This window comes from Protopterus annectens, chromosome 5.part0, assembly GCF_019279795.1.
Source record: "Protopterus annectens isolate FY-2018-M chromosome 5.part0, PAN1.0, whole genome shotgun sequence".
In the NCBI taxonomy this organism is placed as follows: Eukaryota; Metazoa; Chordata; order Ceratodontiformes; family Protopteridae; genus Protopterus; species Protopterus annectens.
In genome coordinates this window covers 366,599,180-366,615,427 of record NC_056735.1, presented here as the reverse complement: position 1 = coordinate 366,615,427, position 16,248 = coordinate 366,599,180, and the positions used below count along the sequence as shown (strand labels likewise).

Genomic DNA, 16,248 nt, shown 5'->3' with positions numbered 1-16,248 from the left:
TACAGTTGTGTACACTTGCCATAAATGTAGATGTTCAAGTGTATTCACTGTTGCAGTCCTGGTTACCCTCCCTCCAGCCCCTACTTTTCTCTGGCTATACCTCTACTTTCTTTTATTATGCTTAAAAGCCTTTTTGGTGTATTTGCTTTTTGTTGGTGGTATATTTTTGTATTTTTTTAATTTTATTGGCTCCCCATTAGGGGGGCACCTGATATCTGCGGCAAGAAAAACTGATGTAATGGCGTCTGATACATGTTTTATACCCCTGACGACACAGGACACAAGACTTTAATCAGGCCGACTGAGGGCAGCCTGCCATCAGATTACCCAAATGTAATGACTGCAACAGTGAATACACTTGAACATCTACATTTATGGTAAGTGTACACAACTGTACTTTCAGACAATTACATTTCTGTCTTTATAGAACAAAGGAATTCAGAAAATGTGATCAGTTGTTTCCTTCTCTTCTGTGGCTCTGTGGAAGGCAGTTTTTAAGGTTACTTCAGCTAAATGACTCAAGGAATGCATAACCTTCATTTATAACAAAAGGAAAGTGCAACTGCCAGGACTAATAGACACATTCTACAAGAGCAGTAGCCACTTCTGCAGCCTTCCATGTCAGTGCTTCTGTACTATAGATGATATATATGTGCAGCATACCTCCCAACCATACCGAATTACTCGATTTTTATCAAGTTTTGTGGTCCAAATAATGGGGTGCCATGATTCCCGAGTAGCATCCCTTCATTTCCGACTTTTTCCCCAACTTCTTTTCTTATTTTTCATTTTTTCCCAGTTTTGATGATTATTCTGTCGTTCTGTGAGCAAATGTGTATTAAACATTTCTGTGAGCAAAGGTGTGTGTGTGTGTGTGTGTGTGTGTGTTACACCTGGTGGCTAGAGGTTCTCAGGCTCAAACCCTGTACCTTGGGTACAAGGTAAAAAGAGCCTAAAGTCCCTAGCCACCACCTGTTCCTCATAAAATCTGTGGATGTTCATCGTGTTACACTGCTGCAGTCATTACACTTGGGTTATCCTGCCGTCAGGCAGTTCCCCAGTCGGCCTGAGTTCCAAAGTCTTGGTCCGGCGTCGGTTGCTGTTGCCTCCTTCCTGACGTCAGTGCAGAGCAGGGGTATATAAGATGCAGCCGACGCCATTTTCTTCAGTCTTTCTTGCCGCGCGGTGCCCGAAGCAAAAGCAGTTCGCAAGTGCCGGTCGTCTCCTGAGATTTTCATTCCGAATCCAGAACCGATGTCTTCTACAAAGCTAAGTACCCTGTTGGGGAAACTTTTTCTTGCCTCAGACCGATGTCAGTAAAAGTTAATAACTGTATTTCTTGTGGGAAGCAAATACCTCATAAGGATTTCCATTCCTATTGTATCCCATGCATAGGCCCAGACCACGACGTCACTGGTTGTCGGTTTTGTGCTAGGTTTAACAAGCACACTATTAAACGTCGGTTTGATTTTGCCCGACATTATTTTGGTAGAAAATTCAATTATACCATGCCATCAGAACTTCCGATGACCGGAATACATAAAAAAACGCAAAGACAAGGATAGGCATCCGAGACCCAAAACTGACGAAGCCTTTTCTAGGCCAGTCGCCATTTCTCCGGTTTTCAGCGAGGCGCCTTCGCAGCCCCTGACGACCGCTTCTGTAGAACCACAGGCCACCTCTGACTCCCAAGTGGAGATGGCTGGGCCTTCGGATGCATAAGTTATTCAGCCTACCAAGACTAACCTTTCAGAGGGATCCGGAGTAGCTGAGCATCCCACAGCTTCAGAGGGTGTCTTCAGACCTACTCAGTTAAGCATTAAACCCTCAGCTAAGTCTAAGCCTCCTTTAAAATCAAAGAAACAAATACAGCATTCTCCCGGACAGGCCTCCATGCCTAAGAAACAAATGCTCAAAATGGCCAAAGACCTAATCACTCTGATCAGGGGGTCCCATCCCGCTCCTGGTAAAAGGCCCAGACAGGATGCAGACTGACTCATCCGACCAGGTGTCCATCTCTTCTGATTCATCCTCAGACCTAGGATATTCTTTACCTCCTTATGAGGATTCTGATGCTGAGGAATCAATTCCATCAGCCTCACTGCCTGAGGACTACTCCTTTGGGGAAGCCCTACATACCATGAGGGAGCATTTCCACTGGGAAGGCCAGGATTACTCAGAATCCAAGAAAAGGCTGAGAGACTTCCTTTTATTACCTCAACACAGACCCCTTGCTATTCCGCCAGTGTTAGATATTGTGGATGATGTGCATACTGAATCCAGCTTAAATTCTGATTCCTTACCTCCAGCCCTTGTTAAACCTAACAGATACTTCAGAGTCCCTGACTCGCACAAATTTCTGCATAAAAGCTCTGTAGCTGACCCTGAAACTATTTCTCAGGGACCCAAAGGAGTTAAGGCCTCCTCAGACAAGAATCCAGTTCCCTCTGACAGCAATTCCAGAGCATTAGACAGATGGGGAAAGAAAGTATATATGTCTGCAACTTTAGCAATGAGAGCCTTAAATTGCCAGTTTCACATGCTAAAATATCAGCAATTTCTACTGTCTCAGTTGAAACAAAAAATGCTTCCAGAATCAGATCCTCCTAATTTTAAGGAAATGCAGGATTTATTGCATGGATGTTGAACAAGTGGGAAAGCATACTTTGCAATGTGGTTTTGATTCTCTAGAGGCCTCCTGCAGAGCAGCAGTTACAGGCTCCGTCATTAGAAGACATGCTTGGTTAAAAGAACATACGTTACCAGATCATGTTAAAGCAAAATTATTGGATGCACCTTTGCAGCAGGATGTGTTATTTGCAGTTAAGGCAGAAGAGGTATTAAAGAAAATGGAGGATAAGGCAAAATCTATGCAAACAGTGAAGGATTTCTTACAGGTTCAGCCTCCTAGATTTAGCAGAAACTGGCCAACTAAGAATTGGTCCTTTCCAATTACAGACAGACCTCAAAGGGGAAGATACAGACGTCCAAGAGGTAGAGGTCAAATGCAAGGTCCTTATAGGCCTCGACAATGGGTTGCATCAGGCCAGAAAGAAGGGGAAGACAGGCCCCAATCATATAAAAAGCTGCTCCAATGACTTCCCACTACAGCTGCCAAATAAATCTCTCTTGGCAGCCCCCTTGGGAGGAAAACTGGCACTCTTCTACCACAATTGGCAAATGATCACCAAAGACAAATAGGTTCTCAACATTGTATTTCAAGGTTACAGGTTCCACTTTCACACACTGCCAAGGTTAAAAGGAATGCCAAATCTGCCACCAAACCAATGGGCAGAGGCTCAAAAAAAAATTACAGCACTCATGGATATGAGAGCTGTTCAAAAGGTACCATCACAGGAGCAAGGGCAAGGATTTTACTCAAGGCTCTTTCTGGTACCCAAAAAGGACAAAGCCTGGAGGCCCATTCTGGATCTTTCATCTCTAAACACTTACCTGGATGTTCCGAAATTCAAAATGTTGACACTACAGCAGCCTCTTCCCATGCTGGGCAAGAAAGCTTGGCTCGTGACTTTGGACCTCAAGGAGGCATACCTGCATGTCCCTATCAGACAGAACTGCAGAAGATACCTCAGATTCATAGCTGGTTCAATGCACTACCAATTCTCTGCACTGCCCTTTGGATTATCTACTGCACCCAGGGTCTTCACAAAGTGCCTGGCACCAGTAATTGCATTTTGCAGACAGAAAGGAATTCAAATTTATCCGTACCTGGATGACTGCTTGATTCAAGCAGAGAGCAAGGACATATTTCTAAAGCATCTAGCGTTTGTAAAAAAGTTAAGTTGCCTGGGGTACACAGTAAACGAAAAGAAATCAAAACTAGTGTCGTCACAAGAGATTATATTCCTGGGTGCCCGCTTGAACACAACGGCCCAGATGGCTTATCTCACGCCAGACAAGCAAGGACAACTGACTCAATATTTTCAATTGATGGCAACAAAGACCCAACTCCCTGCAAGAATTCTGCTGGCCTTGGGTTACATGGCATCCTGCATACTACTAATTCCATATGCCAGACTGCATATGAGGAAACTGCAATGGTACCTAAAGAATGTATGGTCTCAACACTGTCAAAGTTTGGAAACAGTTATACCATTAATCCCTTGACTTCAACAAGAGTTTCAATGGTGGGCGCAAGCTTGTCACCTCAACAAGGGACAGCCTTTTACACAACCCACAGCCAGGCAAACACTGACAACAGATGCATCGGATTATGCCTGGGGAGCACACATGGCAGGCATATGTATTCAGGGCACGTGGCCCTCAGAACAAAGGCGTCTTCACATCAATCAAAAAGAGATGCTAGCTGTACAAAATGCCCTTATAGCTTTCAAGGACCTGCTGCATCCAGGGCAACTACTTCTAAAGACAGACAACACCACAGATGTGGTACATAAACAAGCAAGGGGGCACTCACTCCTTACCCCTATGCAGACAAGCCATGACCTTGTGGAACACAGCTGTAAACTTTCAAGTTCATCTGCAAGCACAATTCCTGCCAGGAGAGAAAAACACACTGGCAGACGACTTAAGCAGAAACCTCATGGATCCCCACGAATGGGAATTGAATCCACAAATATTCAGAATGATAACACAGAAATGGTGTAGCCCGGGCATAGATCTGTTTGCATCACCAATAAACTGCCAGCTACAAAAATTCTGCACAAGGAGTTACCATCCACAAGCATGGAAAGTGGATGCCCTCTCATTCAGCTGGGAGAACCTAAAAGTATACGCTTTCCCACCACTACCTCTCCTGCCAAAGGTACTCCTAAAAGCCAGGCAAGAAGAGCCAAAGATGATCCTGATTGCACCAGACTGGCCACGCCAGCACTGGTACCTAATCTTAAGGAGCTTGGCACAAGAACCACCCTGGATTTTGCCTCAAATCCCACATCTGCTGACTCAGCGCAACAATCAAAATACTACACAGCCAGCTAAAGACCTTAAACCTAGCTGCATGGAAGATTCCTTAGTCAAGCAAGCAATACCTCTCTCCAAAGCTGTTATGGATGTCATTCTGTAGGCCAGAAGGCCTAGTACCAGGAAGGCCTATTCGGATAAATGGAAGAGATTCTGTGCCTGGAACCAAGCTCACAGCCTTGACCCTCTTGTCCCAAACATTCCTCAGATACTACAATACTTAACTGAGATGCTGGACAAAGGCCTCTCCTTCTCATTCATCAGGATCCACGCCTCTGCCGTCTCTGCTCATTACAACACGGATCCACCAATTTTCTCTCATCCTCTGTTAAAACAGTACCTCAGAGGGGCTGAAAACTTAATACCGCCCCATAGAGCACCTACTCCAACTTGGGACCTCAACTTTGTTTTGGAAAAATTAACTTTACCTCCTTTTGAGCCAGCTAACACAGCAGAATTAAAATACATCTCTTGGAAAACTGCTCTGCTCCTGGCAGTAACATCAGCTTGAAGAGTTTCAGAATTACAGGCACTAATGGCAGTGGAACCTTTCCTCATTTTCCACCAGGACAGGGTGTCTTTAAGAACTAACCTTACGTTTATGCCAAAGGTGGTATCCAGTGTGGCTCTAAACCAAACTTATACACCTGCCAACTTTTATCCTAAACCACAGAGTAAAGGAGAGATACTACTGCATTCTTTGGACATTCACAGGCAGTTGTGCTTCTACTTGGACAAAACCAAAGCTTTCAGAAAATCTGAGCAATTATTGTTAGCATATGCTGCAGGAGCACAGGGAAAAACCATTTCAACAGACTATTTCAAAATGGATAGGACATTGCATACGTTTCTGCTACACATACCATGGAAAACCTGCACCTAGCAGCATTAGATCTCACACCACCAGGGCAACAGCCACTTCAACTGCCTTACCTCAGGGGAGTACCTACCAAAGATATTTTAGAAGCAGCAACTTGGAGTTCTGTACATACCTTCACCAAGCATTACCATCTGCCTCTGTACTCTAAATCCAGAGCTGGCTTCGCCACTGCAGTGCTGCAGGGCCTTATAGCTACCCCTAATGCCTTATAGAACTAGCCACCCTACCTCAGCTTTGGGATTCTACCCAAGTGTAATGACTGCAGCAGTGTAACATGAACATAGTACAGTTTTGTACCTACCATAAATGTAGATGTTTGGGTGTATACACTGCTGCAGTCCAGTTTACCCTCCCTCCTTCCCCTCTTACTGGCTGGTACGTACCTAGGTTTTCTATGCTTTACTACCTGTGGGGAGTATTTGCTGGTAGCTGTAAGTTGTTTGCTTTTCTTATGTATGTTTTATTAGCAATTGGAATTGCCTACCTATTTAGAGGCACCTGACATCTGGGGCAAGAAAAACTGAAGAAAATGGCGTCGACTGCATCTTATATACCCCAAGTCTTTGGAACTCAGGCCGACTGGGGAATCGCCTGATGGCAGGATAACCCAAGTGTAATGACTGCAGCAGTGTATACACTCGAACATCTACAGTTATGGGTAGGTACAAAACTGTACCTTTTCAGGGTCATTAAAGGATTTAATTCACTAAATGACAGTCATTTAATTTCAAACTTCATATTCTTCAGAAAATAAATGGTAACAAAACTTTTTATTCTAGCAATTTTCTAAGTTTATAACATAAGTATTGCTTTTCACGATTGTGGCAAATCACAGATGGATTTAATTCACTAAATAATGGCAGGCATTTGAATTTCAGACTTTGTATTCTTCAGAAAATAAATGATAACACAAAACCTTATATTCTAGCAATTTAGTTTATAAGATCAGTATTTGAAATGTATCCCTATTTTGAGGTTGTATTCCCTCAGTATTGATTTTGTCCAGGTTTTTTGTGCTAAGAGATTCAGAGCTATGGTGTGAAGTGAGAGCTGAATTCACTAAATGATAGCCATTTAAGTTTCAGTCTTCCTATCTTTCAACAAACTGCTGATTTGGTATAGTGGTATGTTGCTCTGACTGTAGTACACAGGGTCTTGAGTTCAAGACTTGGCAGTGAAATGCATTGTGGTAGCACATTTTATTCTACCAACTTTCCAAAATGTTTGTCCTCCCCCCTCCAAAAAAATGTAATTGCAAGAAGCTGTGCAAGATGCCTGTGGCTTACACTACTGTCCTTTTATTTATTTAGTTTTATATATGTATATATATGTCTATATAATATAATGTATGTGTGTGTGTGCCATCACCCTTGCTACCACAGTACAAGAACAAAATTATTGACTTCAATTGGCTAAGCTTCTGGTGTCATTCTAAGAGGATCCAGTATCTGTCTGCCTGGGATAACTTGATCGACAGACCACAATGCTTTGCCAGAGATGGCCTGCACCTGTCGCCCTTGGGATTCTGGACACTGGCTAAGGCTCTTGCCACCCCTATAGTGCCTTTTGTAGGCAAGGTTCAAATGACAAATTCACCTCCGTAACCGGTACAAGCAAGCAAAATCTGAGGGTAATGCTACTCATTGCTAGAAGTCTAAACCTCAAAATGCATTCACTCGAGGTACTCCTTAAAATGGAGAACATCGACATCTGTGCAGCAACAGAGACCTGGTTCAAGGCTCCAGAGAGCACCACTGCATTACCAGGCTATAATTCATGACACACCTTTCGGCCACCTAAGCTGGACCGAAACACGAAAGGGGTGTGTCCATATTCATTAAGGATATCCACACCTCATGGCTAGTTGCTCAGCGTAATGCATCCGAGATTATCCAAGTGCAACTAACTCTGGGCAAGACCGCAATCCAAATTGTAATTTGTTGCAGATCCCCCACCATGCCCCAGGATCCCCACTCCTCATTTCTTGATACACTGGAAAATATTGGGGTGCAACCCAACAGCCTAATAGTGGGCAAATTCAACTACCCCATCATTAACTGGGAAAACTACTCATGTACCAACTCTCTTGCTCAACGTTTTCTGAAATTCATAAATTCCAACACCTTGGATCAACTTATCCACATCCCCACCAGGGGCTGCAATATGCTAGACGTGGCCATTACCAACATGGGCGACTGGTGTTCCACACCAGAGGTCAATTCCTCGTTGGTCAGATCTGACCACAAGCTAATCACCCTAGACATCCACATCTCGCCCCCACCCCCTAGTGGGGGAAACCACTGTAAAAAATGTCTCCAAAGCCAACTTCACACGCTTCTTAAGACAGAAAAGTGCCAAATTTCACGACACCCATGCAGACAGACAATAGAGGTACGACTGCTGAATCCTACACAAATGCATTTTATAAGCACTTACACGAGTGCATGGATCGTGCTATCCCTAACAGAACCAAGATGCTATCCTCCAAATAAAGGAACCCAATCTGGTGGTCCTCTGCCATAAACTCTACAACAGAAGGAAGAAACTGTTGCAAAAAAGAATAAAATCCCATGATTGGAGGTACTCCCTATTCAGCCTCAGTAAGAAGCTGAGATCCCTCATAAAATTCTCCAAAGCTAATTACAAAAAGGAAATCACCACTGATTCTAAAGACAACCACAAAGCATTCTGTAGCAACACTCAGATCTGCTCTGAGTAACAGCACAGTGGCACTAAATGTACAGAACCAACTGATATTGCCAACATCCTGGCAGATAAGTTCAGTGCTAACTTTACCCCCCTCTCAGCCCCTAAAGGGCCCATCTCTGTACCTGAAGAATGCAAAGTTCCTGTAATCATGGCTGCACAGGTAAAACCCACACTGTCCAAAGACAAGAACACAGCATCCATGGGAACTGACAACATTCCAGGCTGCATTCTACACGAGCTACAGAATGAACTGGCACCCCACCTAAGCACCATGTTCAGTCATAGCCTCACCTCAGGCTTTGTGCCCACTGAATGTCGCACAGCGACGGTTATCCCACCCCACAAAGGGAGAGCCACCACTGACCCCAGGAACTACCGCCCCATTAGCCTAATGAGCCTGGTCTGCAAGGCCAAACTTATCATCATGGAACTTATAAACAAAAGGCTGATCATGTCTCCTAAACCTGATAGACTTCTTTAAAGCAGTCACCAAAGCTGTAGATGAGAGGTAAGGTGGTTCACACAGCCTATCTAGGTCTCGCCAAGGCTTTTGACACCACCCCCCACTCTGGAATTATAGATAAACTCACTAAACTAAGTATAAATCCTCATGTCACAAGATGGGTTGCCATCTGGCTGACAGAAACCACACTGTGAAAGTAGAAGACTCCAAATCCGACTTCAGACCAGTGACAAGTGGAGTACCACAGGGTTTCAGTCCTGGGTCCTCTCCTGTTTGGTATCTACTTTTCTGAAGTACAGGCTAACACAGAAGGTCTTTGTCTAATGGAAGTTCGCAGATTACTGCAAACTAGGAGCCACTAGAAGCCATAATCGAAACTCCTAACGATGTGGACATCCTACAAAAGGACCTCACTGAGACAGATGCCTGGTGTCAAAGCCATGGCCTCAAGCTCAGTGCCAAAAAGTGCATTGTCATCCCCTTTGGCAAAAACTCTGTACCTATGAGCTACCACATAGGTGGTAGTCTACTTAACACCGAAAGTGTGATGTGAGACCTTGGGACACAGGTGGGACAGTAGTCTATCTTTTAATAATCACATTGCCATGGTAGTCAGGAATCCTTCTACGTGGCACACCTCATCACAAAAGGTTTCTCATCCAGGAAAAAAGGTCATTGTTCCCCTCTACTCGTCACTCATTAGACCCGTTCTAGAGTACAACTCCCCTTTTGGTTTGCACCTCACAAGACATTACAACAGTTGGAAAGGCCGCAGAAATACCTCACAAAGAGGATTAGCAGCCTCAGATGCCCTACGTAGACCACTCAAAAAACGCCAGCTTTACTCCGTTGCATATCGCTTACTCAGAGGCGATGTCTGCCTAACATACAAAGCTATGTCAAACCCAGAGCTGTTGGACATGCTCCACTTAAAGAAATCCCAATCCCTCCGTGCTACACGCTCTACTAACCTAAACCTTGTCACCAAAATAAACAGAACATGCTGAAGGGATAGACTCCTATCCCAGAGACTTCCCATACTCTGGAACAAACTACATATCTATATCAAGCAAAGCTCCTCATTAGCGCTCATCAAGAAAATCTTGATTGGATGGGAAATAGGAAATTCACCCCGGGGATCACCTATGTGGCAGTGCTCGTCAGGGGCACAGGAAAATAATTTTCTTGGGTGGTGAATGCCAGGGTCCTTTTTTGGCTAGGCTTATATAGGCCCTAGGGCCAATAGCCTAGTACCTACCTATGAACCTGTATTTTGGTTCTCTTCTTCAGTTTGCGTTTAAAAGTTGGTATCCCACAATTCCATTGGAGTGGGCTAGGTTACATGATTATGTATGCAAATTTGACCTTAATCCACATACAGATTTGTACCTATTTTTCATGGGCCTTGTCCAGATTTTTGATGTTTTCAGGTTGAGAAGTATGATGTGCAGCTAATACTTGGGCATCATGATCCCTGCATCTCCTTACTACTCATTTGAAGCTAGATCTGGTCTGTATGGGGCAAAAATCATTCGATTCAATGGTGCTTAAGAATGTATTTTCATGAGACCTCCCAAGATTTCGGTAGCTGGGGACTCTGTCCCACAGTCAAGGATTGTGAAGATTGATAACATCAGATAAAGTTGTCTTACCATAATATTCCATCTGTGTCTGTCTTCACTTTTCCTTGACATTCCCACCCTTTTTCCCCCTGCCTTTTGGGCTTTTTTCTTGGAACGGATTTATCCTAACAGAATACTATCCCCTTATAAATAGAGTTAATGGTCTCTGATCTGTTATTTCTAGTATGTCACTGTATTATGCAAACTCGATCTGAAGTAATCTTGAGAGGAGCATTCTGGGTAAAGCTGAGCTCAAGAGTTTTTGGAATGCATGAGCTGGAATAACGGCAGAGTCTGTTCCGAGATACAGAACCAAACCTCACAGTCGAGGATAAGTGAAGATCAGCAACACAAATGGAACGTTATAGTTAAGACATAACTTTTTTTGTTGTTTTTCTGTTAGCAGCACGGTAGAAAGCTAATATGAGATGTTAATTCCAGCTTTTTGTTGGAAGAACTTTGTCAAGTGAAGGCAAAAACAGAAATGATCTGGGGCGGGGGGTAATTTCTGTGAAGTCTTCAGTATTTGATCTGAAGGGGGGGGGGGGTCAGGACTTTTCCTACCTTTTAGCTTCAGTAACTCTGTACAGTACCAGGCCAGAATCAGTCATGCAGGGATGGCTGCACTTTTCTTTGTAAATATTTAGTAACTGAACTTGCTTAGACTAGTTTTAGTTGAGCATGTGTGAAACGTCAGAATTTGTAGAAGGAAATCTAAATACCATTAGAAAGTAATATATACTACAGAACTCTCTCTAAGTTGCTGAAGGCTAATTTTGGCAGAGAGGGTGGTCACAAGTTAATGATGACTGTTGTATATGGTAAGAATTTGAGAAAATAGTTTTTTGGATCAACACACACAAACGGGGGGGGGGGGGCAATTACAAGCCAAGTTTATTGTGCTCTAGAAATTTTAAATGGATCCTTTAGGGTTTTGGCTATGCATGCATTTGGTAAATTAAAACAACACATTACTAGGTTGCCAGCTGCAGGTTGACCCTTATCTTGCACTGTTCTAATAGCCCACTGTTTTCATGTTTTTAAACTGGTTGTCATTGTGTAGAGTTGATACAGCCTGTTTATGTACTTTTATTGCAAGGGTATTAACTTTTGTTTTTTTTATTTCTAGGTGGCTATGGAAACTTTTATAGCAGTGATGGTTATGGTGGCAACTACAGCTCCCAGGGTGTTGACTGGTGGGGAAATAATTGAAGTACATACTGCAGATGAGGCCACCTTGCCAAACAAGCTAAATGGAAACCACATGTAACTTAGCCAGACTATACCTTGTGTAGCTTCAAGAACTTGCAGTACATTACCAGCTGTGATTCTCTGAGATGTTGGAGGGGAGCTCAACGGCATAAGAAGAAAGCCAGCAGTTGCAACAGTGAAAGAAAATGGTTGCTTTGAAGGTCATATCGTCGTAGATTTTTGGAGTAGATTTTTTTCAGACTGCATTTATTATTTAACTGAGGATCATTTGTTTGTTAATGTACTGTGCCTTTAACTTTAGACAAGAATTATTTTTTTATTTTAGTGTCCTGTTGGCTCAGTCAGGCCTGAGATGTAATCTTTAGTTGAAAAATCTATTTGAACTTGGGCAGAAAAATCAAACCTTGGCACACAGGGATGAGAGAACATGAGCAGAAATCATTGTTTTATTCATGCAAACATTGTTACAAAGAAACTTGTGTGGTAGCCTGCATTATTGCTCTGAAGTGTAGAGCTTCAAGGCATATAAAATGACATTGCCGATTTTAATGTGGCAGACTGTACCAAGTTTGAGTTCTGATTTGCTCACTCTATCCTGGATAAGGTACCTGTTAGAATTTGATAGTCTTTTATAAGCCATTCCAGTCAAAATATTACTGTAAGGATCTTAAAATGTAAAGCACTGTTTTCATTGTTAACACTTGTAAATGCAGGAACTCCTTTCTTTGTTACTGTTGACAGTGTTACGGCAGCTAGGTAAGAAAATAAAACTAGCCAGGAGATAGAATATTGTGATGAATATTTAAAGGCTATATGGAAAAACTTGAAAATTTTTAATTGATTCATCTACTTGGAAAAGTTTTAAAAGCAAAGTTAATGCCTGCCATATCTTAAAATGAAATTGCAAAGTTGTAGAATGGCTAAGTGGATCACAGCACTAAGTGGTCCTAGTAATGGATCTAGCTGATTTTTGGTCTGATAACTCATGCTAGTGTTGATGTTTTTTGGTCAAGAGGGCAAGAACTGGAAGAATTGAGCAGCAGGCTTCATTTTAAACACAAAATTGCATTTCTCTGTTTAAGCTGCGTGGATTCTGAAAACATTTGGCTTATGGTAGATGCTGTAAACTGGCTCCACTGGGGGGTACAATGTGAATTCTTTAGAGATCACAAGAATTGTAAATGTACAAAACTGCACAAGGTGTCAGATCTGCTATTCAGGTGCAGTTTTTAATCACAGTTTTAGTTGCATAGGTTTCCATTTCATTAATAGTCTGTTATGCTAAATCTGGCCAAAGACTAGTATATTTCCACCAATGAAGATGCCTCAGTAACTTTTTGTGGTAAACTGTGGTCAGAGTGCCAGAACCGAAATGCCTAAAATCTGCTGAGGTGGCATGGGAGAAATGACAAAAACTACTTAAGTGCAATAGATTTATTCTCAAGTGTGTTGTGCCTTGTACTGAATCTTAACAATGGAGTAGTAGATGCACTTGACAGTATTGAGGTGATTCTTGTCATGAATGGTGCTATTTCAGTTAGTATAGGTTTAGGCCCTTGTACATTTTGTACCCATCAGGTTTTACAAAATAGACTTATTTTATTGCACATTTAGAGAATTTTATATAAATGTCTTGTGTGCGTCCTTAAACTTCCAGGCTTTTTTTATGTCTTGAAGATTGTTGAAACGCAGCTTTGTGTAAGAATGGGAAGGGGTTAGAATCTAAACAAGGAATTATTTGGGACCATGGGGTTAACAGTTGGGAATACAACTATTTGCACACAACAGATTTCTAGATACTTTTTGCTGCTAGTTTTGTGTAATATTTATTAAACATTTGACAAATATTTATTTTTGTAAGCCTAAAAGTGATTCTTTGAAAGTTTAAAGAAACTTGACCAAAAGACAGTACAAAAACACTGGCACTTGAATGTTGAATGTCACCGTATGCGTGAAAATATATATTTCGGGGTAGTGTGAGCTTTTAATGTTTAAGTCATTGGATTAAAATTCAAAATCTAACCACACCTGCCAATGGCATATTTGCTATTGCTTATGAAATGTTCAATCAAATTGGTGAACAAAATTTGAAACATGCCAAGGTTTGGATACAGTTGTGTCTTAAAATAATGAAACACATTTCTACATGTTGCAAAGTGTCCAGATTCTTGAAATGTGTTTGTTTAGTTGTGTTTGTTTTGTTTTCTGTTTGTTTGTGTTTCTTTTTCCAGTGAATGTCTGGCACATGGCAATCTTAAAACATGTGGTTATCTTTGTTGTATTTGCATATTCAGTGCATTGCTTGTTCAGCAGTTACATTTAAGCAGGTTTTTAATATTCAGTACATCCCTGACATTCGGCACACATGTCAAGTGAAAAGTTGCCTGCAAAACTTGCTAAATGTTGACCTTGAACACCAGTTCACTGTAGACACATTTGCCTCTTGTAATAGTTTAGATGCTATGCACTGCATGAGAACTCAAGCTGTGCATTAAACTGTATGATTTTATTCAAAATAAAGTTTTGAACTGCAGAAACCCATTTCTTGGTTTAGTCACCTTAACCAGCATTAGTATTTTTTTTCACTCAAGTGCAGATAAAGTTCATATTTGAGTTGCATTCTGTTCCGTGTATTTTTAATAAAACATTCACAGTTGAAAGCGAATGATACGTGTGAAATAAGTTTTAGTGAATTGTGTACAAGAGTATATGAGCAGGCATATTACATGTCTTTCTTCACTGGATTCTTAACATTTCTCATGCTGAGTAGTGCAGTCTTTATAGTTGCATGTAGCAAAGATGGTCTCTGTAGCCATACCCCCCCCCCCCCATTTGCTGTACTTGAAATTAGCTTACAGACAGCACTGTCTGGGAGAAGTTGACTGTTTAATGCTAGTTTCATCCAATTAGTCCTGAAATGCTTTCTCTGCAAATCGGTAGCCAAGATCTGCTGGTTCAGTGTTTGCATTGCCTGAATAAGGATTACACCTTTTTTATTCCACACTGTAAACACAGGTGGTGGTTGCCAAACCAGAGGGAAGGTTGCCTAAGAAAGTGAAAAACAACTTCTGTTTTGCAGTGCTGTGTACATGATTCCAGCAAAAAATATGAAGTTGAGCCTTGTTTTTCTTTTTTTGGGAGGTAGTTCTTAATACTGAAGTATTTAAAGCACTGTTATGGAAGGATTGTTGAAAGTGGAAAAGGAAGAAAGAATCTTGTGGAGTGTATTGGTCAGACATAACTCTTGCTTCACCTCTTTGCAAAGAGTTGATTCAGAAGTAATAGATGTCCTCCTATTCTGCTGTTGCAGTATTCTTTACATGTGGAAGATTGCCTGCCAAGCGACCCGATGTTAACCAGTCTACAAAAATCTTTAGTACCTAAGTTGCATGGTACCTCACATATAGTCTGTTATCAGGCGTAGGCTGTAAAAGTGACATGTACACACACCCTCCTCAGAACGTCTTTGCCACCAGACAGAATGTGCTTCACCCGTACGTACGGGTACTTTTGATCATGTCTTTAGTTTAATGTCCTCCAAGAAAGGCAAATCTGAATGTGGATGTCAGATTCCATATAAGGACAGTCATCAACCGTGCCTGTTTTGTCTTGGTTCTTCCCATGACCATAAGGCCTGCCCTGTGTCTGCAAATCATTTGTCCTGAAAACCCTATGGAGTAGGCTTAACTTGCTTTCCATATATCTGGAAAATCACTGTCTTAAACTCTTCCCCAAAAGGATGGAGGGTCCGTCAAACCCAGAAGCCAAGTCTTTAGCAAATCAGAAGGCCACGAATCCCAGGCCAGAAGCATCAGCTACATCTCCAGGGCCTGAAGTCTCTCCCGAGACTACCAGTCTGCAGATTCGCTCTAGGCCTACGATCAAATCACAGGTCAAACCCGTAACTGAGATTGCCTTGGAACGGGATAGTAGCATCTCCATGGAGGTACTGCAGGCATCTGCTCCAGACATCCAAGGGGGACCACGACTCCTTATTTCTGAAGGGCTACGAGGGATTCCAACCATCCTTGTTTGTGAGGACATGGATACAGACATTATAGAATACAGGCCTACATTCGGCATGCCTTCTCTTTGTAGAATGGACATGCCCAGTAAAAAGAAACAAAAAAACACACATTTCACCTGCTTCTGACCCACAAAAGGATTGGCAGGCCTTTTCCTAAAGCATCTTCAATGACTTAATGTATCTCAAACCCCCCCTCCAGGGGTTGCTCTCCCTACACCCCCATGGCCTGCTCCTTCACAAAAGAGGGCCAGGGAAGAATCATCTGAAGAAGACCTCTCTTCTGATGAGTCCCTAGCCTACTCAACCCAAATACCCTCTCCATTAGACTACGCCTCCCCTGAGGAAGATTCTAATGGGACTGACCTTCCACGGTGGAGGAGATTTCCTTCAG

The 16,248-nt window shown here is 42.3% G+C and overlaps 1 protein-coding gene across 2 annotated transcripts in view; it reads left to right on the top strand.

Moving 5' to 3' along the window:
• DDX3X (DEAD-box helicase 3 X-linked) overlaps positions 1 to 14,371 on the top strand; it is a 1,864,809-nt gene extending 1,850,438 nt beyond the window's left edge. For both annotated transcript variants that reach the window (XM_044072327.1, XM_044072326.1), the window contains exon 18: positions 11,748 to 14,371. In XM_044072327.1, the coding sequence (XP_043928262.1) occupies positions 11,748 to 11,830 (83 nt within the window). In that variant the 3' untranslated portion in view covers positions 11,831 to 14,371. The remainder of the gene's footprint in view (positions 1 to 11,747) is intronic.
• Positions 14,372 to 16,248: the final 1,877 nt, after the last annotated feature.